The sequence below is a fragment of the Salvelinus sp. IW2-2015 genome, linkage group LG20, assembly GCF_002910315.2.
Source record: "Salvelinus sp. IW2-2015 linkage group LG20, ASM291031v2, whole genome shotgun sequence".
Taxonomy (NCBI): Eukaryota; Metazoa; Chordata; class Actinopteri; order Salmoniformes; family Salmonidae; genus Salvelinus; species Salvelinus sp. IW2-2015.
The window spans coordinates 60,824,767-60,850,233 of NC_036860.1; the positions used below are offsets into that span (position 1 = coordinate 60,824,767).

A 25,467-nucleotide genomic window follows, 5' to 3' on the forward strand; every position below is an offset into this window, starting at 1 on the left:
ATTTGACCTTGGAACATGTTTTAAAACCGACATTTAATGCAAATGTCACTTAAATATGAATAAATAAGATACATTGTTAATGTTTAGCTAATTATATTTCATATATCATGAATAAATACAGGTTATTGACACGGTTGTACTATTACGTGGGGAACTTTTATTTTGACAAACTTCAAAATTCCATGACCAGGATGTACCTTTTTAGTGTTTCTGACGAGCCGCTGATATGATCGGCTGACAGTTCATTCGTGTTGTTATTTTGCTCGTTAGCTAGCGTATCTAACGAAGTAATTTAGGGTGGCTAGCTTGCTAGCGGTCTAAATTGGTGTTATACTGTGGTTAATTTTAATTTTCAATGTGTTTCTCGTAGATTTAAAAAGTGGTATAGTTACACATTTTTATTTGACTAGTCGTGATATCAAAGGAGCTGTCACTCCTATTTAGCTCTCGTGCAGGATGACTTCTCGGCGACCGGACAATTTTGATGGTTTAGGTTACAGAGGTATTGAGGATCCTGCTTACAGTGGGGGCTACAGTGGAAGGTCATTTAATAATTCCTCTAGTGTGGACCTGCAGAATTGGGTAACAACACCGCCAGATATTCCAGGTAGCCGAAATTTACATTTTGGGGAACGCACGCCCCAATTTGAGGCGCCCCCTGGGGCACCTGGTGCTGAAGATACACTGCCCACGGCTCCTCCATCCGGTAGGGGACATCATTTCAGKAACGCTGACCATTTTCATTCACAACAATGACGACGACACGAAATCGGCACTGTGTCGTGAGTGTTTGAATGTGAAATCACTCAACTTTCAACTAGCTAGCTAGCTAGGCCTGAGAATAGTAGAGTTAGTGTCAACAATTTGGACTTTACATTACTGACAGTAACTTATGCGACATACTTAAACTTTAGCGTAACGTTACGTGTCTTGGTACCACAAAAATACGTTTAACTTTCTTTAACTTCGCCCTGAAATCCACGTTTACAATCAGTTACCATTCATATAAATGATTCCTGTGCAGGATAGGTATTCAATGACATTAAAGTACAAAAACACTGAAGAGAGCACAAACTACTGTAGGCCTAGCCTAGATCTCTGTCTTTAAACTGTTTTATGAGGCACTGTTCTTGATTGCATGTACTATTGCGCTGATAGAATCCAACCAACTCATATCCAAACAAGTCCAGAATTACCTACAAGAAGTAWAAATAAAATATTGACATGACTGCCTTTCAAAGCATCAATGATGAAATAACACATAAACAGAAACATGGCATTTGAACAGACTGACCACCATTTATGGGTTCAGACAATACCCTACAGAGAGAGAGGGAGTGTAGTGTAGACCTACAGTAGGCACATTTCTCTAGTAGGCGGTTGAGTAATACTGTATATTATAAAGTAGCTTTCCTGGTTATTTGTGCTTTTAAGGTACATTTGTGAACATTGATTGATGTCAATCACACTACAGGGTAAATCCATTTGAATTAAATCCATTTTCGACAGCATTCCTTTTTTGATTCAAAACTTTCCATTGAAGTTTGCCTGTGGAAGAAGTGGTCAGAAAGTGACTTTTTGGACATGAATGCCAAAACATTAAGGAGATAAACGTGCTCAAAATTGACCCATTTTGCATACCATACCATGAGACATCCATGTCTTCTTCAATGGAAAATATAAACAGTTGAGTTTGATGTCATTTAAAAGCTTACAAACAGTTTTGTCAAAAACCTTAAACCGTTAACATCAATTATCTAACAACGGGTAAACTAAAAACATTTTCATGTTCAGATATCTTGTAGCTTAGACCCTATTTAACATCATGAAGTTTTTCTGTTGTGCCCACCATCGGTTGAGACACAAGATGCTCTTCCAGTGATGAAGACATGGATGGATTACCAACAACGATGAGACAGCCTAAAGGGAGGAGGAAAATAACCTGTCCCTCAACAAAATAAAAGAGTTGATTGTGGACTACAGGAGACAGCAGAGAGAGCACTCCCCCATCCACATCAACAAGTCTGCAGTGGATTGGGTCAACGTCAACAGTGAAGAGGCAACTCCGGAATGCTGGCCTTCTAGGCAGAGTTCCTCTTTCCAATGTCTGTGTTCTTTTGCCTATCTTAATCTTTTTTTTTTTTTTTTTGACTGTTGACGTTGAGACTGTTGTTTTGCAGGTACTATTTAATGAAGCTGCCGGTTGAGGACTTGTGAGGCTTCTGTTTCTCAAACTAGACACTCTAATGTACTTGTCCTCTTGCTCAGTTGTGCACCGGGGCCTCCCACTCCTCTTTCTATTCTGGTTAGAGCCAGTTTGCTGTGTTCTGTGAAGGGAGTAGTACACAGCGTTGTACCAGATCTTCAGTTTCTTGTCAATTTCTCGCATGGAATAGRCTTCATTTCTCAGAAGAAGAATAGATTGACGAGTTTCAGAAGAAAGGCCTTTGTTTCTGGCCATGTTGAGCCTGTAATCGAACCCTGACGAGTTAAAGAAGAAAGGTCTTTGTTTCTGGCCATTTTGAGCCTGTAATCGAACCACAAATGCTGATGCTCCAGATACTCAACTAGTCTAAAGAAGGCCAGTTCTATTGCTTCTTTAATCAGAACAACAGTTTTCAGCTGTGCTAATATAATTGCAGAACGGTTTTCTAATAATCAGTTAGCCTTTTAAAATMATAAACTTGGATTAGCTAACACAACGTGCCATTGGAACACAGGAGTGATGGTTGCTGATAATGGGCCTATGGAGATATTACATAAYAAATCTGCCGTTTCCAGCTACAATAGTCATTTACAACATTAACAATGTCTACACTCTATTTATGATCAATTTGATGTTATTTTATTGGACAAAAAAWTTGCTTTTCTTTCAAAAAGAAGGACATTTCTAAGTGAACCCAAACTTTTGAACAGTAGTATGTGTATATTTATATATTCCAGTCTCTAACATTGCTCGTTCTGATATTTCTGATAATTTTGTGTGTATTGTTTTTTTTTTTATTGCTAAGTATTACTGCACTGTTGGAACTAGAAACACAAGCATTTCGCTGCACCTGCAAATCTGTGTACACGACTAATAACATTTGAGGGGGGTTTGCGTGCTTTGGTGACTTTACACCTCCGACTAATATGTGTGCTTCCCCCAGTGAGGCTGTGACCCTTGCAGGATACTTGATGCTCTGTTTGTTTGTTAATAATAAGCACAATTCGAAGAGTCTATTTCTAGCTACTTAGCCTATGATGCTCAAAATATTGAGTGACTTGCACGACTATGACTTATTTATGTATAACAATAAATAAGGTTTTCCATTAAATGTTGCTGTTAGATATTCATTCACATGTATATGTTCTTTCTCTTTCAGAGCAGTTGAACAGATTTGCTGGATTTGGTATCGGGCTTGCAAGGTAATTCGATGTTTCAGTAATTCAGTGGTAGTTCAGTAGTAAAGAGATAACTATGATCCATCTTGACTTCTAAAGGAAAGTAAACATTTAAATTAAACAAAAATTTCCGTCATTAAACATATATACAGTCAAAGTGTTTGGGAAAAGGAAAGCAGTAAGCCAATACAGTGCATTCGGAAAGTATTCAGACCCCTTGACTTTTTCCACATTTTGTTACGTTACAGGCTTATTCTAAAATTGATTCTCTTAAATCCCCCTCATCAATCTACACACAATACCCCATAATGACAAAGCAAATGTAGAAATATTTGCTAATTTATACATWAAAAAAAAACTGAAATATCACATTTGCATAAGTATTCAGACCCTTTACTCAGCACTTTGTTGAAGCACCTTTGGCAGCGATTACAGCCTCAATTCTTCTTGTGTATGACGCTACAAGCTTGGCACACCTGTATTTGGGGAGTTTCTCGCATTCTTCTCTGCAGATCCTCTCAAGCTCTGCCAGGTTGGATGTGGTGTGTCGCTGCACAGATATTTTCAGGTCTCTCCAGAGATGTTCGATTGGGTTCAAGTCCGGGCTCTGGCTGGGCCACTCAAGGACATTAGGATGCTTGTCCCGAAGCCACTTCTGCGTTGTCTTGGCTGTGTGCTTAGGGTCGTTGTCCTGTTGGAAGGTGAACCTTCACCCCAGTCTGAGGTCCTGAGCACTCTGGAGCATGTTTTCATCAAGGATCTCTCTACTTTGCTCCATTCATCTTTCCCTCGATCCCATTCCCTGCTGCTGAAAAACATCCCCACAGCATGAGGCTGCCACCACCATGCTTCACCGTAGCGATGGTGCCAGGTTTCCTTCAGATGTGACGCTTGGAATTCAGGCCAGAGAATCTTGTTTCTCATGGTCTGAGAGTCCTTTAGTTGCCTTTTGGCAAACTCCAAGCGGGATGTCCTGTGCCTTTTACTGAGAAGTGGTTTCCGTCTGGCCACTCTACCATAAAGGCCTGATTGGTGGAGTGCTGCACAGATGGTTGTGCTTCTGGAAGGTTGTCCCATCTCCTCAGAGGAACTCTGGAGCTCCCTGACCAAGGCCCTTCTCCCCCAATTTCTCAGTTTGGCCAGGCGGCCAGCTCTAGGAAGAGTCTTGGTGGTGCCAAACTTATTCCATTTAAGAATTATTGAGGCCACTTTGTCCTTGGGACCTTCAATGCAGCAGACATTTTGTGGTACCCTTCGCCAGATCTGTGCCTCGACACAATCCTGTCTCGGAGCTCTACGGACAATTATTTTGACCTCATGGCTTGGTTTTTGCTCTGACAGGTGTGTGCCTTTTCAAATCATGTCCAATCAATTGAATTTACCACAGGTAGACTCCAATCAGGTTGTACAAACATCTCAAAGATGATCAATGGAAACAGGATGCACCTGAGCTCAATTTTGAGTCTAATAACAAAGGGTCTGAATACTTGTGTCAATAAGCTATTTCTGTTTTTATTTATCATAATTTTTCTAAATAATCTATAAACCTGTTTTCGCTTTGTCATTATGGGATATTGTGTGTAGATTGATGAGTTTTTTCTTATTTAATCAATTTTCGAATAAGGCTGTGATGTAACAAAATGTGGAACAAGTCAAGGGGTCTTAATACTTTCCGAATGCACCGTATGTACAGTGCATGGTTGYCTGAGAGAAATTGATGATAAAATGATTGTGGGGGCTGTCTTGTGGGGGCTGTCAGTGCTGCTTTTGACATTATCGATCGTAGTCTGCTGCTGGAAAAACTTATGTGTTATGGCTTTACACCCCCTGCCATATTGTGGATAAAGAGTTACTTGTCTAACAGAACACAGAGGCTGTTCTTTAATGGAAGCCTCTCAAATATAATCCAGTTAGAATCAGGAATTCCCCAGGGTAGCTGTTTAGGCCCCTTGCTTTTTAAATTTTTTACTAATGACATGCCACTGACTTTGAGTAAAGCCAGATTGTCTTTGTATGCGGATGACTCAACGCTATACATGTCAGCTACTACAGCGACTGAAATGACTGCAACACTCAACAAAGAGCTGCAGTTAGTTTCAAAGTGGGTGGCAAGGAATAAGTTAGCCCTAAATATTTCTAAAACTAAAAGCATTGTATTTGGAACAAAACACTCACTTAACCCTAAACCTCAACTAAATCTTGTAATAAATAATGTGAAAGTTGAGCAAGTTGAGATGACTAAACTGCTTGGAGTAACCCTAGATTGTAAACTGTCATGGTGAAAACATATTGATGCACTAGTAGCTAAGATGGGGAGAAGTCTGTCTATAATAAAGCGATGCTCTGCCTTCTTAACAACACTAGCAACAAGGCAGGTCCTACAGGCCATAGTTTTGTCGCACCTTGACTACTGTTCAGTCGTGTGGTCAGGTGCCACAAAAAAGGACTTAGGAAAATTGCAATTGGCTCAGAACAAGGCTGGCCCTTGGATCTACACAGCGAGCTAATATTAATCATATGCATCTCAATCTCTCATGGCTGAAAGTGAAAGGAGAGATTGACTTCATCACTACTTGTATTTATGAGAGGTATTGACATGTTGAATGCACCGAGCTGTCTGTCTAAACTACTGGCACACAGCTCGGACACCCATGCATACCCCACAAGACATGCCACAAGAGGTCTCTTCACAGTCCCCAAGTCCAGAACAGACTATGGGAGGCACACAGTACTACATAGAGCCATGACTACATGGAACTCCATTCCACATCAAGTAACTGACGCAAGCAGTAAAATTCTATTTTAAAAAACAGATTAAAAAAACACCTTATGGAACAGCGGGGACTGTGAAGCAACACAAACATAGGCACAGACACATGCATACACACACACACACACACACACACACGCACACGCACACACACACACGCACGATAACATACACACTATACATACACATGGATTTAGTACTGTAGATATGTGGTAGTGGTGGAGTAGGGGCCTGAGGGCACACAGTGTGTTGTGAAATCTGTGAATGTATTGTAATGTTTTTAAAATTGTATAAACTGCCTTAATTTTGCTGGACCCCAGGAAGAGTAGATGCTGCTTTGGCAGTAGCTAATGGGGATCCATAATAAATACAAATGTACAGTGCCTTCAGAAAGTATTCATAACCCTCAACTTATTCCACAATTTGTTTTGTTACAGCCTGAATTCAAAATGGATGTGAAAACAATCGGATTTAATCCATCTACACACATTATGCCATAATGACGAAGTAAAAACATGTTTTTAATTTATTCAAAATCAAATACAGAAATATCACGTTTACAGAGTGAAAAGAAGAGAACCTGTACAGAACAAAAATATTTCAAAACATGCATGTTTGCACAAGGCACTACAGTAATACTACAAAAAGGAATTCACTTTTTGTGCTGAAAACAAAGTGTTATGATTGAGGCAAATCCAATACAACACATTACTGAGTACCATTCTCTATATTTTCAAGCATACTGTTGGCTGCATCATGTTATGGGTATGCTTGTAATCGTTAAGGACTAGGGAGTTTTTCAGTTTAAAAAAATAAACAGATTGGAGCTAAGCACAGGCAAATTCTTAGAGGAAAACCTGGTTCAATCTGCTTTCCACCAGACACTGGGAGATGAATTCACCTTTCAGCAGGACAATAACCTGAAACACAAGGCCAAATCWACACTGGAATTGTTACCAAGAAGACAGTGAATATTCCAGAGGCCGAGTTACAGTTTTGACTTAAATCTACTTGCAAATCTATGCAAGACCTGAAAATGTTTTTGTCTAGCAATGATCAACAACCAATTTAACAGAGCTTGAAGAATTTTGAAAAGAATAATGGGAAAATGTTGCACAATCCAGGTGTGGAAAGCTCTTAAGAGACTTACCCTGAAAGACTCACAGCTATAAAAGCTGCAGAACGTGCTGTGCTTCTACAAAATATTGTGTCAGGTGTGAATACTTATGTCAAATAGTTATATTGTGGAGTAGCTACAATGTTGTTGATCTATCCTCAATTTGTTCCTGTCATAGCCATTAAACTCTGTGACTGTTTTAAAGTCACCATTGTCCTCATGGTGAAATCCCTGAGCGGTTTCCTTCCTCTCTGGCAACTGAGTTAGATACGCCTGTATCTTTGTAGTGACGGGTTGTTTTGATACACCATCCAAAGTGTATTTAATAAATTCACCATGTTCAAAGGGATATTCAATGTCTGCTGAATCTCAATTTAGTCAATTTTAAAATCAGGTGGTAACACAACAAAATGTAGAAAAATACAAAGGGTGTGAATACTTTCTGAAGGCACTGTGTTCACACCATGTCTTCTTCTTCCAGTCTCTTTACTGAAAATGTCCTGGCTCACCCTTGCATTGTGTTTCGTCGTCAGTGCCAGGTAAGCCTACGGTCAGCCATGCAGTATATGCCACAATTCACATGTTCAGAGTCTGTATGTGTACCATCCTTAGGCTTTGGTGTACTCTGTTGACTTAAATCTTTCTACAATACAGTAAATAAATCTTCATGGGTGTATCACAGTTGCCCATTATAATGCTACTTAAGGTTTTACTTCCAGTGTGCTTGAAGTAAGTATTTAATGAACTAAGTTGAAGTAAGTAGTAATAATAAATAAATAATTCCTAGTTCTGTTTGTTTGTGGCTTCCAGGTCAATTATCACGCCAGGTGCTACCATCTGTCCCCATTGACTGCTGTCAGTGTGATGTATAATGTCACCAAGAGTCAGGTAATAAATGCTTTTCACAAACCCAAAACCCAACATTCACAAATAGGCCTAACAAATATCACAACAAAAAATGTTGAAAATGTGAATTTTGGGCTAACATGTTTTAATGCCGGTATATTGTTGTGAATTGTCTGCTTGCAGGGTCCTAAGGCCTTATGGAAAGGAATGGGCAGCACCTTTGTGGTACAGGGAGTCACATTGGGAACAGAAGGCATCATAAGTGAATGCACTCCACTACCACGGTATGCGTTTACTGTTGGAGGATATTTGAGACAAGAAAACTAGCCAATGGGAATATTGCCTATATTAGTCATTGCCTTTAGTCATCGCCTGATCGCCCACCATATCTGACAAGACTTTGACAAACAAAAATAAAATGTATTGCTGTTGATAAAAATCGAGCACAACATCAATAGCGAGTCATCCTTTTGAATGGCGTTAGGTGTCAAACTTACACTCACAATGTGGCCTCTAGCCACCACCAGGACATGATGGAGGTGGGTGATTGTACTCAGAGAGGCCATATCTATCAGAACATGCTGGAGGGTTGGGGTGATTATACTTAGAGAGGCCATATCTATCAGAACATGCTGGGAGGTGGGTGATTGTACTCAGAGAGGCCATATCTATCAGAACATGCTGGAGGTGGGCAATTATACTCAGAGAGGCCATATCTACCAGAACATGCTGGAGGTGGGTGATTATACTTAGAGAGGCCATATCTATCAGAACATGCGTGGAGTGGGTGATTATACTCAGAGAGGCCATATCTATCAGAACATGCTGGAGGTGGGTTATTTACCAGAGAGGCCATATCTACCAGAACATGCTGGAGGTGGGTGATTATACTCAGAGGGCCATATCTATCAGAACATGCTGGGATGGGTGATTATACTTAGAGAGGCCATATCTATCAGAAACATGCTGGAGGGGGTGATTATACTCAGAGAGGCCATATCTATCAGAACATGCTGGAGATGGGTGATTATACTTAGAGAGGCCATATCTACCAGAACATGCTGGAGTGGGATTATACTCAGAGAGGCCATATCTCAGAACATGCTGGAGGTGGGTGATTATACTCAGAGAGGCCATATCTATCAGAACATGCTGGAGATGGGTGATTATACTTAGAGAGGCCATATCTATCAGAACATGCTGGAGATGGGTGATTATACTCAGAGAGGCCATATCTATCACCTCCCAAGGGTTCCAATGAGATGATCACAACGTTCCAGTAGCAAAATCAAAGACCACTAACAGCTTTAAATGAATGGGGGAAAAACGGCATGAGTATACTTCTATAGAGTATAAAAACTATAGAGTATACTTCAACAATAAGTGTTCAAACAAGACAATAACTAGTTTAAACCAGCCATTTTTAATTCTTAAAAATCAGAATCATGTTAAATCACCTTGTTTGAACATATGAAATAAATGAACACTGTTACTTACCTGGTACCTTGGATAGAGGACTGACTATGCTTGTTTGTTTGTTCTCAGAGAACTCTCCCACAAATGGAACCCCAAGCAAGTTATTGGGCATTTGGTTCTGAAAGGGTAATAACATTTATTTTCTTTCCTAAATAATGAATGGTTTTTATACTTTAAAAAGTAGTGACTTACAAGTATCAGTATGGTAAGTGATAATTTAATTGCATAACTATTGAGTGCATATTCATATGTATAAAAAAGTGCAGGGTAATAGAGAAGGGACTTTACATTTAGTAGATGCTGTTATCAGATGGTGCTGATATCTTTATTTCATTAGAATTCTTTGATCTTATGACCAGTCATTGTGTATCTCTCCTTTTTACAGTTTGACCTGTGTGGTTGCCATGCCATTTTACTCAGCAAGCCTCATTGAAACTGTGCAGGTGAGTGRGTCCACACTTCATACTTACTGTATATGGATGATGATCCCTTTGTGGTCTGTTGTATTTTGGCTGTCCTTATCTTGTTCATCTTCTATAAATCCCCTTCACTTTCTAACTGACTTTGGGTGAATTTCCCAACAACATAAAGATCATCTTGAGTGTGAAGATCATCGTTCGTCCATTGTCTAATAAAGATAAATATGACTTCATGTTTTTACGAAACTCAACCTTTAACAGTATCAAAGAATCAGTAAATGTATCCATTCCTTCACAGAGCTGGTCTTTTCAATCCAAACACACATGCAGAGATAATTTCAGATCATTCTGTATTAACCATGAAATATGCGCCACACTCATAGTGTCCCTTTTTGTGTGTCCCCAGAGTGAGATCATCCGGGACAACCCTGGCATCCTGGACTGTGTGAAGGAGGGTGTGGGCCGGGTCATGGGAATGGGCGTCCCCAACAGCAAGCGCCTGCTGCCCCTGTGGGGTCTCATGCTCCCCACCGTGCTCCACGGGGTCCTCCACTATGTGGTGAGCTCCACCGTGCAGAGGCTGGTTCTCTTCCTCCTGCGCCGGAAGAGTCCGGCCAAGCAGCCCGTGGATGGCTCGGAGACGGTCCAGACCATGCTGGATGCCTACTTCCCAGAACTCATGGCCAGTTTTGTGGCCAGTCTGTGTGCCGATGTCCTCCTCTATCCGCTGGAGACGGTGATGCACAGGCTCCACATCCAGGGCACGCGCACCATCATCGACAACACAGACCTGGGCTTTGAGGTCCTGCCCATCAACACACAGTATGAAGGCATCCGGGACTGTGTAAATGTGATCCGACGAGAGGAGGGAGCCCTGGGATTTTACAAAGGCTTCGGCTCCATCGTGGTGCAGTACTCTCTACACGCCGCCGTGCTGCAGATCACCAAGGTGATCTATTCCACCTTGCTGCAAAACGCTTAAAGAAAAACAATGCAAAATATTCCTAAATGTTAGTTTGACTTGGTGGTTGCCCCTTTGAAACCCTGTTTTTTTTTCATGCCAGTCTGGGTTGTGCTCATTCTGGAAAATGTTGTCATTTTCGAAAAACTAAAATACCAAAAGATGGCTTGATTATTTTTTCTGTACAGAAGCACATTTCGAGTGTTTTGCCGAGAATGGTGTCCCTAATTTTCAGCACTTCCACTGTGTCACAAAGCACTGAATAATAATATGTACTATGACGCATGGAATCAATAAATATCCCCAATGGTCATAGAAGGAAATACACTTAACTTGCATCTGTCAAACTAACTCATCCTGGCATCGTTTATGTGAATTATCAGTCAGTAGTCTTCTCTGCAAATCACACGTTTTTTCTAGTGTATCTCATCTGAAAATATCTCATTTCTACATTGTATGAATGTGACAATTTGTTGCTTTTGTGTTTGTGTTAGCACTAGCAGAGGATGGGCTGTGCCAATTTATCCAGAAATGTATGTCTTTCAATTATTATTTGCTTTACGAGTGATAATGTAGGTAGCGGTGTGTGGGTAAAATCACTGGACAAGCCAGAAAAAAATCCATATTACAACCTATGTGTTGCTATATAACCTGTTAGTTCATATGCCTTGCGACAGTGATATATAAGCCTAAAGGCCGAGACAAGAAGAAGACAGAGTGGCAGAATAAATTCAACCACACCTTTTTTTCATCACAACCGGAGAGCACCATTCACAGTTGAGCTCGCTCAGTTTAGCTCAACGCTGATTGGCTATTATTTTATACTTTTCTTTTATCAAGGGAGGCCAAATGCTTGTTGGCTTCCCTTCAAATCAAATTGTATTTGTCACATACACATGGTTAGCAGATGTTAATGCGAGTGTAGCGAAATGCTACATTCGCATTTCGATTTAAGGGCGCATTCGATGTTAAGGGTCGGCATTTTCGATTTAAGGGCGCATTCGATGTTAAGGGCGCATTCGATGTTTAAGGGCGCATTCGATGTTAAGGCGCATTCGATGTTAAGGCGGCATTCGATGTTAAGGCGCATTCGATGTTAAGGGCGCATTCGATGTTAAGGGCGGCATTCGATGTTAAGGGCGGCATTCGATGTTAAGGGCGGCATCGATGGTAAGGGCGGCATTCGATGTTAAGGGCGGCATTCGATGTTAAGGGCGCATTCGATGTTAAGGGCGGCATTCGATGTTAAGGGCGGCATTCGATGTTAAGGGCGGCATTCGATGTTAAGGGCGGCAACAATGTCATACTCTTTTGGACTAGAGAGCATCAGACAGATGGCCTACACATACAGAGACAGAGGGGTGCTGTTTCGTTCGCTCGGTTTGCATTGAGATACTTTTGTATAGTGGATGTGGACACACCTTCAAATTAGTGGATTCGGCTATTTCAGCCACACCCATTACTGACAGGTATATACAATCGAGCACACTGCCATGCAATCTCCATAGACAAACATTGACAGTAGAATGGCCTTACTGAAGAGCTCAGTGACTTCCAACGTGGCACCTTTCCAACAAGTCAGTTAGTCAAATATCTGCCCTGCTAGAGCTGCCCTGGTCAACTGTAAGTGTTGTTATTGTGAAGTGGAAACGTCTAGGAGCAACAACGGCGCAGCAGCGAAGTGGTAGCCCACACAAGCTCACAGAACGGGACCGCCGAGTGCTGAAGCACATAGCACGTAGAAATTGTCTGTCCTCGGTTGCATCTCTCACTACCGAGTTCAAAACTGCCTCTGGAAGCACAAGAACTGTTTGTCGGGAGCTTCATGAAATGGGTTTCCATGGCCGAGCAGCCGCACAAAAGCGTAAGTTCACCATGTGCAATACCAAGCGTCGGCTGGAGTGGTGTAAAGCTCGCCGCCATTGGACTTTTGAGCAGTGGAAATGCATTCTCTGGAGTGATAATCACGCTTCACCATCTGGCAGTCCGACGGACGAATCTGGGTTTGGCAAATGCCAGCAGAACACTACCTGCCCCAATGCATATTGCCAACTAAAGTTTGGTGGAGGAGGAATAATGGTCTGGGGCTGTTTTTCATGGTTCGTGCTAGGCCCCTTGGTTCCAGTGAATGGAAATCTTAATGCTACAGCATACACTGACATTCTAGATGATTCTGTGCCTCCAACTTTGTGGCAACAGTTTGGGGAAGGCCCTTTCCTGTTTCAGCATGACAATGCCCCCGTGCACAAAGCGAGGTCCATACAGAAATGGTTTGTCGAGATCGGTGTGGAAGAACTTGACTGGCCTGCACAGAGCCCTGACCTCAGCCCCATCGAACACCTTTGGGATGAATTGTAACGCTGACTGCGAGCCAGGCCTAATCGGCCAACATCAGTGCCCGACCTCACTAATGCTCTTGTGGCTGAATGGAAGCAAGTCCCTGCAGCAAAGTCCGATTAGCAATGTTCCAACATCTATGTGGAAAGCATTCCCAGAAGTGGAGGCTGTTATAGCAGCAAAGGGGGGACCAACTCCATATTAATGCCTATGATTTTGGAATGAGATGTTCAACAAGCAGGTGTCCACATACTTTTGGTCATGTGTACATTCAACCTCTTGCGAATTAAAAAGAGCATTATGAAACACAGACCAAAGAAAAAAGACACCAAAGAAAAAATATTGTTTTGGGGGGAAGCCTGGCTTACTTTGGCATCCATCAATACACGCCACTGATAGGTATGTAGTATCAAGTTGTTCACATTTTGGTATCCACAGAGTACATTACATTACAAATGAACAGTACATTTATGAACAATTCAAAGGTATGTAGTGTGAGAGTAGGAACATGAACAGATTTATGAGAATGGGTGATTGAGTTTAGGGTTTATAAAATATTGTACTGCCTCTTGTAAATGTTTTAGGACCTTACGGAGCTCAGAGTAGGGAAATGTATAAGATAATTTGTTAATCGCTTGAGAACCTTGCTGAAAATAAATGTCGGACATATTCTTTGCTTTTGTGTATTTGAACAATGAGTTCTCCAATGCAAAGGATGGCGGCAGCGAGAAGTAGCTGGTTTCCAACTGAACCCCAAATTCAGTGGGAAACCAATCACCATTCAGATCATTTACAGTGTCTTCAGAAAGTATTCATACCCCTTGACTTATTCCACATTGAATGTGGTACAGCCTGAATTCAACATTTACTAAATATATTTTGTTTCACCCATCCACACACAATACCCCATAATGACAAAGTGAAAACATGTTTTTAGAAATGTTTGCACATTTATTGAAAATTAAATACAGAAATATCTAATTTACATAAGTAATCACAGCCCTGGGTCAATCAATACATGTTAGAATCACCTTTTGGCAGCGATTACAGATGTGAGTCTTCCTGGGTAAGTATCTAAGAGCTTTGCACACCTGTATTGCACAATATTTTAAGCTCTGTCAAGTTGGTTGTTGATCATTGCTGCTGTAGACAACCATTTTCAAGTTTTGCCATAGATTTTCAAGCCGAATTAAGTCCAATCTAAATAGGCCACTTGGGTATATTTGGCCTTGTGTTTTAGGTTATTGTCCTGCTGAAAGATTAATTTGTCTGTTGGAAAGCAGACTGAACTAGGTTTTCCTCTAGGATTTTGCCTGTGCTTAGCTCTATTCCATTTCTTTTTAGCCTAAAATACTCCATAGTCTTTGCCGATGACAAGCATACTCATAACATGATGCAACCACCACCCTTGAAAATATGAAGAGTTGATACTCAGTGATGTGTTGTGTTGGATTTGTCCCAAACATAACTTTTTGTATTCAGGACATAAAGATAATTTCTTTGCCACATTTTTGCAGTTTTACTTTAGTGCCTTATTGCAAACAGGATGCATGTTTTGGAATCTTTTTATTCTGTACAGGCTTGCTTCTTTTCACTCTGTCATTTAGGTTAGTATTGTGGAGTAACTACACCATTGTTGATCCAGCCTCAGTTTTCTACTATCACAGCCATTAAACTCTGTAACTGTTTTAGTCAACATTGGCCTCATGGTGAAATTCCTGAGCGGTTTCCTTCCTCTCAGGCAACTGAGTTAGTAAAAGAAGCCCGCATCTTTGTAGTGACTGGGTGTTTTGATACACCATCCAAAGTGTAATTAATAACTTCACCATGCTCAAAGGGATATTCAATGTCTGCTTTTTTATAAAAATTATTTTATTTACCAATAGGTGCCCTTCTTTGTGAGGCATTGGAAAACCTCCCTGGTCTTTGTGGCTGAATCTGTGTTTGAAATTCACTGCTCGCCTGAGGGACCTTACAGATCATTTGTATGTGCATGGTACAGAGATGAGGTAGTCATTCAAAAATCATGTTAAACACTTATTGTCCATGCAACTTATTAAGTGACTTGCTAAGCACATTTTTACTCCCTAACTTTAGGCTTGCCGTAGCAAAGGGGTTGAATACTTATTTACTTAAGACATTTTAGCTTTTCATTTTTAATTCATTTCTAAACATTTCTAAAAACATAATTCCACTTTGACATTATGGGGTATTGTGTGTAGGCCAGTGACACGAAGTCTCAATTTAATCCATTTTAAATTCAGGCTGTAACACAACAAAATGTGGAAAAAGTCAAAAGGTTTGAATACTTTCTGAATGCACTGTACCTCAGAGCCATACAGTGTATTCGGAAAGTATTCAGACCCCTTCACTTTTTCCACATTTTGTTATGTTACAGCCTTATTCTAAAATTGATTAAATTGTTTATTTCCCATATCAATCTCTCTTTGACTTCCCTAGTTAAATAAATGTTAAATAACAATAAATAAATACAAATCAATCTACACACAATACCCCATAATGACAAAGCACAAACAGATTTTTTTTTTTTTGCAAATGTATAAAAAAATAATGAACTGAAATATCACATTTACATAAGTATTCAGACCCTTTACTCAGTACTTTGGCAGGGATTACAGCCTCGACTTTTCTTGGCCATGACGCTACAAGCTTGGCACACCTGTATTTGGGGAGTTTCACGCATTCTTCTCTGCAGATCCTCTCAATCTCTGTCAGGTTGGATGGGGAGCGTCGTTGCACAGCTATTTTCAGGTCTCTCCAGAGATGTTCGATCGGGTTCAAGTCTGGGCTCTGGCTGGGCCACTCAAGGACATTCAGAGACTTGTCCTGAAGCCACTCCTGCGTTGTCTTGGCTGTATGCTTAGGGTCGTTGTCCAGTTGGAAGGTGAACCGTTGCCCCAGTCTGAGGTCCTGAGCGCTCTGGAGCAGGTTTTCATCGAGGATCTCTCTGTACTTTACTCCGGTCATCTTTCCCTCAATCTTGACTAGTCTCCCAGTCCCTGCCGCTGAAAAACATTTCCACAGCATGATGCTGCCATGCTTAACCGTAGGGATGGTATTAGCCAGGTGATGAGCGGTGCCTGGTTTCCTCCAGAGGTGACACTTAGCACTCGGCCAAAGAGTTTAATCTTCGTTTCATCAGACCAGAGAGTCTTGTTTCTCATGGTCTGAGAGTCCTTTAGGAGCCTTTTGGCAAACTCCCAAGTGGACTGTCATGTGCCTTTTACTGAGGAGTGGCTTCTGTCTGGCCACTACCATAATGGCCTGATTGGTGGAGTGTTGCAGGGATGGTTGTCCTTCTGGAAGGTTTTCCCATCTCCACAGAGGAACTCTGGAGCTCTGTCAGAGTGACCATCGGGTTTTTGGTCACTTCCCTGACCAAGGCCCTTCTCCCCCGACTGGTAAGTTAGGCCGGGCGGCCAGCTCTAAGAATGATGGAGGCCACTGTGTTCTTTGGCACCTCCAATGCTGCAGATATGTTTTGGTACCATTCCCCAGATCTGTGCCTCGACACAATCCTGTCTCGGAGCTCTACGGATAATTCCTTCGACCTCATGCCTTGGTTTTTGCTCTTTAAAAAAATATATATATTTCACCTTTATTTAACCAGGTTTGCCAGTTGAGAACAAGTTCTCATTTACAACTGTGACCTGGCCAAAATAAAGCAAAGCAGTGCGACAAAAACAACAACACAGAGTTACACATGGGATAAACAAACGTACAGTCACAATAGAAAAATCTGTATACAGTGTGTGCAAATTAAGTAAAGTGATAATGCAATAAATAGGCCAATAGTGGCGAAGTAATTACAATTTAGCAATTTACACTGGAGTGATATATGTGCAGATGAGGATGTGCAAGTAGAAATACTGGTGTGCAAAAGAGCAGAAAAACTAAACAAATATGGGGATGAGGTAGGTAGTTGGTTGGATGGGCTATTTACAGATGGGCTGTGTACAGCTGTAGCGATCGGTAAGCTGCTCTGACAGCTGACGCTTAAAGTTAGTGAGGGAGATATAAGCTTGGGGGCGCCAGGGTGCCCTGCATCACGCACTCCTATCATCCATTACGCTCACCTGCCTTCCCTCGTCACGCGCATCAGCGATATTGGACTCACCTGGACTCCCTCATCACCTGTTATTACCTCCCCTATATTTGTCAGTTCCCCAGCTCTGTTCCCCGCTTCTGCATTGATTGTCTTTTGTTTGTGTTACCTGTTTGCTGACGCTGTTCCTGTCTCATTCCATGTTCGTCATTTATTAAATGTTTTACTTCCCCGTACCTGCTTCGTCTCTCCAGCGTCATTCCATGTGACAATAAGTCTCCAACTTCAGTGATTTTCGCAATTCGTTCCAGTCATTGGCAGCAGAGAACTGGAATGAAAGGTGGCCAAAGGAGGTGTTGGCTTTGGGGATGACCAGTGAAATATACCTGCTGGAGCGCGTGCTATGGGTGGGTGTTGCTATGGTGACCAGTGAGCTGTGATAAGGCGGAGCTTTAGCTAGCAAAGACTTATAGATGACCTGGAGCCAGTGGGTTTGACGACGAATATGTAGCGAGGACCAGCCAACGAGAGCATACAGGTCGCAGTGGTGGGTAGTATATGGGGCTTTGGTGGCAAAACGGATGGCACTGTGATAGACTGCATCCAATTTGCTGAGTAGAGTGTTGGAGGCTATTTGGTAAATGACATCACCGAAGTCAAGGATCGGTAGGATAGTCAGTTTTACAAGGGTATGTTTGGCAGCATGAGTGAAGGAGGCTTTGTTGCGAAATAGGAAGCCGGTTCTAGATTTCATTTTGGATTGTAGATGCTTAATTTGAGTCTGGAAGGAGAGTTTACAGTCTAGCCAGACACCTAGGTATTTATAGTTGTCCATATATTCTAAGTCAGAACCGTCCAGAGTAGTGATGCTAGTCGGGCGGGCGGGTGCGGGCAGCGATCGGTTGAAGAGCATGCATTTAGTTTTACTAGCGTTTAAGAGCAGTTGGGGGCCACGGAATGAGTATTGTATGGCGTTGAAGCTCGATTTGGAGGTTTTTTAACAGTGTCCGAAGAAAGGCCAGATGTATACAGAATGCGTAGAGGTGGATCAAAGAATCACCTGCAGCAAGAGCGACATCATTGATATATACAGAGAAAAGAGTCGGTCTGAGAATTGAACCCTGTGGCACACCCATAGAGACTGCCAGAGGTCCGGACATCAGGACCTCCGATTTGACACACTGAACTCTATCTGAGAGGTAGCACATTAAGAAAAAATGTGCTATCTAGAAATTAAAAGGGTTCGTCAGCTGTCCTCAMAGGAGAACCCTTTGAAGAACCTTTGTTGGTTCCACGTAGAACCCTTTTTCTAACGGAGCCATGAAGTATAGTGTGCTCTAGATACCAAGGGATTTACCTGGGGCAYCTAGATGTCAGGTGAGCCGAAGAGTAGCTCTCTCTCCAGGGGCGGCTAGATGAGAGAGGACTGTATGCTGGTCAAAGAGATGTTAGGGGTGCTTCAGGCTTCATGTGTTAGTCTGCCCAGTGCAGAATATGGCCAGATACACCAGACAGATCTCTTCATTGAGATAAAGTGATTTGGCTAAACTTATTAATAAGAAGGAAAACCTCAAATGTCATTAATGAGCACAGTGTAAGCACTGCATTTTTTTGAAAAGTGAAATAATCTATTAGATTTGATCAGTTTGTATGATAATGCTTCGGTCTGATTTCAGTCAGAGCTGTAACACTTGGCCACAGAGCACTCTACACTTGAATCATCAATGTGGACAGTGCAGACTTTAAATAAAATGAGTAGGTCATTGGGTTACTCTGAGATTCCATGAAATGGGGTGAATGGGCTAAGAGATTTCTTCTTTGTTTGATGTACATTTACATTACATTTACATTTAAGTCATTTAGCAGACGCTCTTATCCAGAGCGACTTACAAATTGGTGCATTCACCTTATGATATCCAGTGGAACAACCACTTTACAATAGTGCATCTAACTCTTTTAAGGGGGGGGGGGGGTTAGAAGGATTACTTTATCCTATCCTAGGTATTCCTTAAGAGGTGCGTTTCAGGTGTCTCCGGAAGGTGGTGATTGACTCCGCTGACCTGGCGTCGTGAGGGAGTTTGTTCCACCATTGGGGTGCCAGAGCAGCGAACAGTTTTGACTGGGCTGAGCGGGAACTGTACTTCCTCAGAGGTAGGAGGGAGCGAGCAGGCCAGAGGTGGATGAACGCAGTGCCCTTGTTTGGGTGTAGGGCCTGATCAGAGCCTGAAGGTACGGATGTGCCGTTCCCCTCACAGCTCCGTAGGCAAGCACCATGGTCTTGTAGCGGATGCGAGCTTCAACTGGAAGCCAGTGGAGAGAGCGGAGGAGCGGGGTGACGTGAGAGAACTTGGGAAAGTTGAACACCAGACGGGCTGCGGCGTTCTGGATGAGTTGTAGGGGTTTAATGGCACAGGCAGGGAGCCCAGCCAACAGCGAGTTGCAGTAATCCAGACGGGAGATGACAAGTGCCTGGATTAGGACCTGCGCCGCTTCCTGCGTGAGGCAGGGTCGTACTCTGCGAATGTTGTAGAGCATGAACCTACAGGAACGGGTCACCGCCTTGATGTTAGTTGAGACGACAGGGTGTTGTCCAGGATCACGCCAAGGTTTTAGCACTCTGGGAGGAGGACACAATGGAGTTGTCAACCGTGATGGCGAGATCATGGAACGGGCAGTCCTTCCCCGGGAGGAAGAGCACGCCGTCTTGCCGAGGTTCAGCTTGAGGTGGTGATCGTCATCCACACTGATATGTCTGCCAGACATGCAGAGATGCGATTCACCACCTGGTTATCAGACGGGGGAAAGGAGAAGATTAATGTGTGGTCGTCTGCATAGCAATGATAGGAGAGACCATGTGAGGATATGACAGAGCCAAGTGACTTGTGTATAGCGAGAATAGGAGAGGGCCTAGAACAGAGCCCTGGGGGACACAAGTGGTGAGAGCACGTGGTGCGGAGACAGATTCTCGCCACGCCACCTGGGTAGACGCACCTTCGCTAGGTAGACGCAATCCAAGCGGTGGGCCCGCCGGAGATGCCCAGCTCGGGAGAGGGTGGAGAGGAGGATATGATGTTCACAGTATCCAAAGGCAGCCGATAGGTCTAGAAGGATGAGAGCAGAGGAGAGAGAGTTAGCTTTAGCAGTGCGAGCGCCTCCGTGACACAGAGAAGAGCAGTCTCCAGTTGAATGACTAGTCTTGAAACCTGACTGATTTGATCAAGAAGGTCATTCTGAGAGAGATAGCAGGAGAGCTGGCCAAGGACGGCACGTTCAAGAGTTTTGGAGAGAAAAGAAAGAAGGATATGGCTCTGTAGTTGTTGACATCGGAGGGATCGAGTGTAGTTTTTTTCAGAAGGGGTGCAACTCCGCACTCTTGAAGACGGAAGGACGTAGCCAGCGGTCAAGGATGAGTTGATGAGCGAGGTGAGGTTAAGGGAGAAGGTCTCCGGAAATGGTCTGGAGAAGAGAGGAGGGGATAGGGTCAAGCGGCAGGTTGGTTGGGCGCGCCGGCCGTCACAAGACGCGAGATTTCATCTGGAGAGAGAGGGGAGAAAGAGGTCAAAGCACGCGTAGAGGCGTGATGCGCAGTGATGAGCAACCAGCGGTGTCGTTTGACTTAGCAAACGAGGATCGGATGTCGTCGACCTTCTTTTCAAAAATGGTTGACGAAGTCATCAGCAGGAGAGGTGAGGGGGGAGGAGGGGGAGGAGATTCAGGAGGGAGGAGAAGGTGGCAAAGAGCTTCCTAGGGTAGAGGCAGATGCTTGGAATTAGAGTGGTAGAAATTGGCTTTAGCAGCAGAGACAGAAGAGGAATGTGTAGAGAGGAGGGAGTGAAAGGATGCCAGGTCCGCAGGGAGGCGAGTTTTCCTCCATTTTCCGCTCAGCTGCCGGAGCCCTGTTCTGTGAGCTCGCAATGAGTCGTCGAGCCACGGAGCAGGAGGGAGGACCGAGCCGGCTCGAGGGATAGGGACATAGAGAGTCAAAGGATGCAGAAAGAGAGGAGAGGAGGGTTGAGGAAGCAGAATCAGGAGATAGGTTGGAGAAGGTTTGAGCAGAGGGAAGAGATGATAGGATGGAAGAGGAGGGAGTAGCGGGGAGAGAGAGCGAAGTTTGGGACGGCGCGATACCATCCGAGTAGGGGCATGTGGGAAGTGTTATGAGAGCGAGAGGGAAAGGATACAGGTAGTGGTCGGAGACTTGGAGGGGAGTTGCAATGAGATTAGTGGAAGAACAGCATCTAGTAAAGATGAGGTCAAGCGTATTGCCTGCCTTGTGAGTAGGGGGGAGTGAGAGGGTGAGGTCAAAAGAGGAGAGGAGTGGAAAGAAGGAGGCAGAGAGGAATGAGTCAAAGGTAGACGTGGGGAGGTTAAAGTCACCCAGAACTGTGAGAGGTGAGCCATCCTCAGGAAAGGAACTTATCAGGGCGTCAAGCTCATTGATGAACTCTCCAAGGGAACCTGGAGGGCGATAAATGATAAGGATGTTAAGCTTGAAAGGGCTGGTAACTGTGACAGCATGGAATTCAAAGGAGGCGATAGACAGATGACATGTAGTCTACTATGTTAGATGAAGTTACGATTAGTTTACAGTATAAGCAACTGTGATTCATACTGTGAGTCAGAGTTTATTTTGTTAATGTATAATTCCCTTTTTTGTGATTTGACATTAAGGGATACGGGTCAAGTATCTTAGAGAGTATAAAAGAAGCCTGATCACCGAAAGGTTCAAAGGTCTCAAATTAACACAAAGATGAGCAAGGCACATTTGATTGGTAACTTGATTCAATTTTACAATTGATTGGTGACTGATCTGATTTGACAATTGATTGGTAACTGATCCAGTTTTAGATATTGGTCTGTGTATTGATTTCCTTCTTTGCAGGTTGTGTCACATTGGCTTTTGCGGTACACCTTGTTCAGAGCATTTCAGCAAGGAATAAGGGKTGTCTCTTAAAGATGCAGGATGTGGCATGGAATGATATCAGCCCAAAATATGGCATGGATGTAAGTCAGATTTCTAAAATAATATTTATTCGATTTTCTTCATTATCTTGTTGATACTGTATATGGTCTGCACTCTGCATGCACCCTGAGGTTTGAAACACCTAAGTGCTCTCTTTCACAGGCAATGTGGGCAACTCACTGTAGTTGGAAACCGATGCAAAATAACAAGGTAAGCACTTAATACATTCTATTTGACTTGATTTACACTAAAACATGTTGTTTGTTCAATGATAACAGCACCATATTATACATTTCATTTCACTCTGCAGCGAATCCAGCCTGAGTGCATTTTCAAATTCCTGAAATGGTCTCCTTGCCCGAGCGATGAAAAAGATGTTATGGAGGAATTGAGGGGGAACGTTACGGAGAAATTGAGGATGATACAATGTAGATTAGCATATTCTGCAAAGGCAAGTATTTTGATATTCTATCTGTCATATTTTCCACATGTGTCTATCATTGTTGTTATTGTGACAGACAGTAATAGTAAGGTGTTTGCTGTCAAATGAAGTGTTGTTTGATTGTGTGCTTGATTTTCACAGGTTCCAGAGTGTGAACATCTGAAGGACAATCAGAGGCAGCCAGTTCAAAATGGCAGATATCTGTGCAAGTTCTTGCAATGCTGGCAAATMTTTATATCTGCAAACCTAATTGATTGATTTTTTATGGCCATATTTAAAACCAACTGCAGAAGAGCTGTTTGGTATTGTTTTAAAATAAAATATGAATGAACACTCTAATAGTTTATCATGCATTTTCTGTAAAATTACTTGTCAGAATACTTCAATTTCACCAAAGAAGGCTATGTGATTGCTTATTTTCAGATTCAATTTTTCAGATTCCATTTGCGCTTTTAAATGTCTTATTTATGTTTTTTTAAACACTTTATTAATYCACTTGCATTTGAGAAACACTGCAATACAGTCTTTTGATTTAGCTACACAAGAAAATATGGGGTGGGGGGATTCATTAATTCATTCATGTATTCCCAATTGACACACAAGGCCATATTTTGTACTATACCAATCATTTAAAATACATTTTTCAATATTTTGTTGATTCATTTATTTGCAATAGAATAGAGACTGAGAGGGGTAACTATATTGAGAGAAGTACTGTAATTATCTCAGGGAACTATAATCCCACGGAACAAACAATTCCCTTATATCCGGTCTATCGGACATATTGCAGTGTAACAATATGCGTTCATGCTTTGAAAACATTGAAGAATTACTACAGGAATACTCGGCTTCTCGTTTCAAATTCAGTCTACGATAAGGGTATCTACATTTTATAGAAAGTATTACTTGATGTACGCCATAGTCTAAAACATGCCTGTGGGTAGTAAAAAGGGAAGCGTTATATTTTCAGGTTGTAGAGCATTGGGACTGTATTCGAATCACATCCCACACGTGTTTCGGTAAGAAACACCGAGAACTCTACGCTGTGAAATTGTTTCCACACTTACAATGTAAGTGCCTATTATGTTGGTAAATGTAAAGCTAGCTATTTATTTGTCACATATACTTCACGTCAGTGGCACTCATAATACATTGCCTTTGCATGATGCAGGTTCGGCGTTATGGATGGGCCAGGTCCGTCCTACCACACCAGCTTCTTGCCCTTTCAAATAAAATATTGATAATTTATTTGACCGAGAAGCGCGCCGACAGACAGACGCGTCAATCTCAGTTAAAGCTTCAGAGCGAGCGAAATAGCGTCCCTCTTGTCTTGTATTGAATGTCATACTATTTCTGGCCAGACAGCATCAGCTCCTTGGCATACAAATCAAACTTTATTTGTCACCTGCGCTGAATGTGTGGACCTTACCGTGGAATGCTTACTTACAAGCCCTTAACCAACAGTGCAGTTCAAGAAAGTTAAGAGAATATTTACCAAATAAACTAAAGTAAAAACTAATAAAATGAAACACAAAGTACCAATACAGGGCATGTTTCGTGTTTAGCCACGCAGTCGTGGGAGAACAGGGAGTACAAGAGGGGACTAAGCACACACCCCTGAGTGGCCCCAGTATTGAGGATCAGTGTAGCCGACGTGTTGTTGCCTACCCTTACCACCATGCTGTTGTGAGCCATGACCAGCCTTTCAAAGCACTTCATCGCTACCGACGTGAGTGCTAGGGGGGGGTAATCATTTAGGCAGGTTACCTTCACTTCCTTGGGCACAGGGACTATCATGGTCTGCTTGAAACATGTAGGTATTACAGACTCGGTCAGGGACAGGTTGAAAATATCAGTGAAGATACTTGCCAGTTGGTCGCACATGCTTTGAGTACACGTCTTGGTAATCCGTCTGGCCCTGCGGCTTTGTGAATGTTGGTCTTGCTCACATTGGCTACTCGAAAATGTTATCACATGGTCATCCAGAACAGCTGGTGCTCTCATGCATGTGCCAGTGTTGCTTGCCTCGAAGCGAGCATAGATGGCATTTAGCTCGCCTGGTAGGCTCCCGTCACTCGGCAACTCGCGGCTGGGTTTTGCTTTGTAGTCCGTAATAGTTTAAGCCCTACCCCATCCGACGAGCGCCAGAGCCGGTGTAGTAGGATTCAATCTTAATCCTGTATTGACTCTTTGCTTGTTTGATGGTTCGTCTGAGGGCATAGTGGGATTTCTTATAAGTGTCTGGATTAATGTCTCGCTCCTTGAAAGCGGCAGCTCTAGCCTTTAGCTCGATGCAGATGTAGCCTGTAATCCATTGCTTCTGGTTGGGATATGTACATACAGTCACTGGGGACGATGTCGTCGATGCACTTATTGATGAAGCCGATGACTGAGGTGGTTCATCAAATGCCATTTGATGAATACCGGAACATATTCCAGTCTGTGCTAGCAAAACAGTCCTGTAGCGTAGCATCCGCGTCATCTGACCACTTCCTTATTGAGTGAGTCACTGGTACTTCCCAATTTAATTTTTGCAGGGTGCTGTTTTTGCTCGCTCGGATGCTTTCTCCTGTGACATAGTTTCTGCAGATGAAGAGGCGAAGCTGGAGGGCTCACTCTTGCCGAAATCTATCCTAATTAAGCCCAATGCGTTTCTATGGGTAAAATATGGAGACTGCCTTCCTTT

At 42.7% G+C, this 25,467-nt stretch overlaps 1 protein-coding gene across 1 annotated transcript; it reads left to right on the top strand.

Annotated features, from left to right (window-relative positions):
- Nucleotides 1-212: 212 nt before the first annotated feature.
- LOC111982001 (mitochondrial outer membrane protein SLC25A46) lies at nucleotides 213-11,300 on the top strand. The gene is made up of 8 exons (XM_024013508.2): nucleotides 213-706; nucleotides 3,366-3,408; nucleotides 7,753-7,810; nucleotides 8,082-8,159; nucleotides 8,301-8,401; nucleotides 9,663-9,719; nucleotides 9,979-10,036; nucleotides 10,419-11,300. The coding sequence occupies exons 1-8, from the start codon at nucleotides 457-459 to the stop codon at nucleotides 10,992-10,994; spliced, it is 1,221 nt and encodes a 406-aa protein (XP_023869276.1). The 5' UTR covers nucleotides 213-456; the 3' UTR covers nucleotides 10,995-11,300.
- The last annotated feature ends 14,167 nt before the right edge of the window (nucleotides 11,301-25,467 follow it).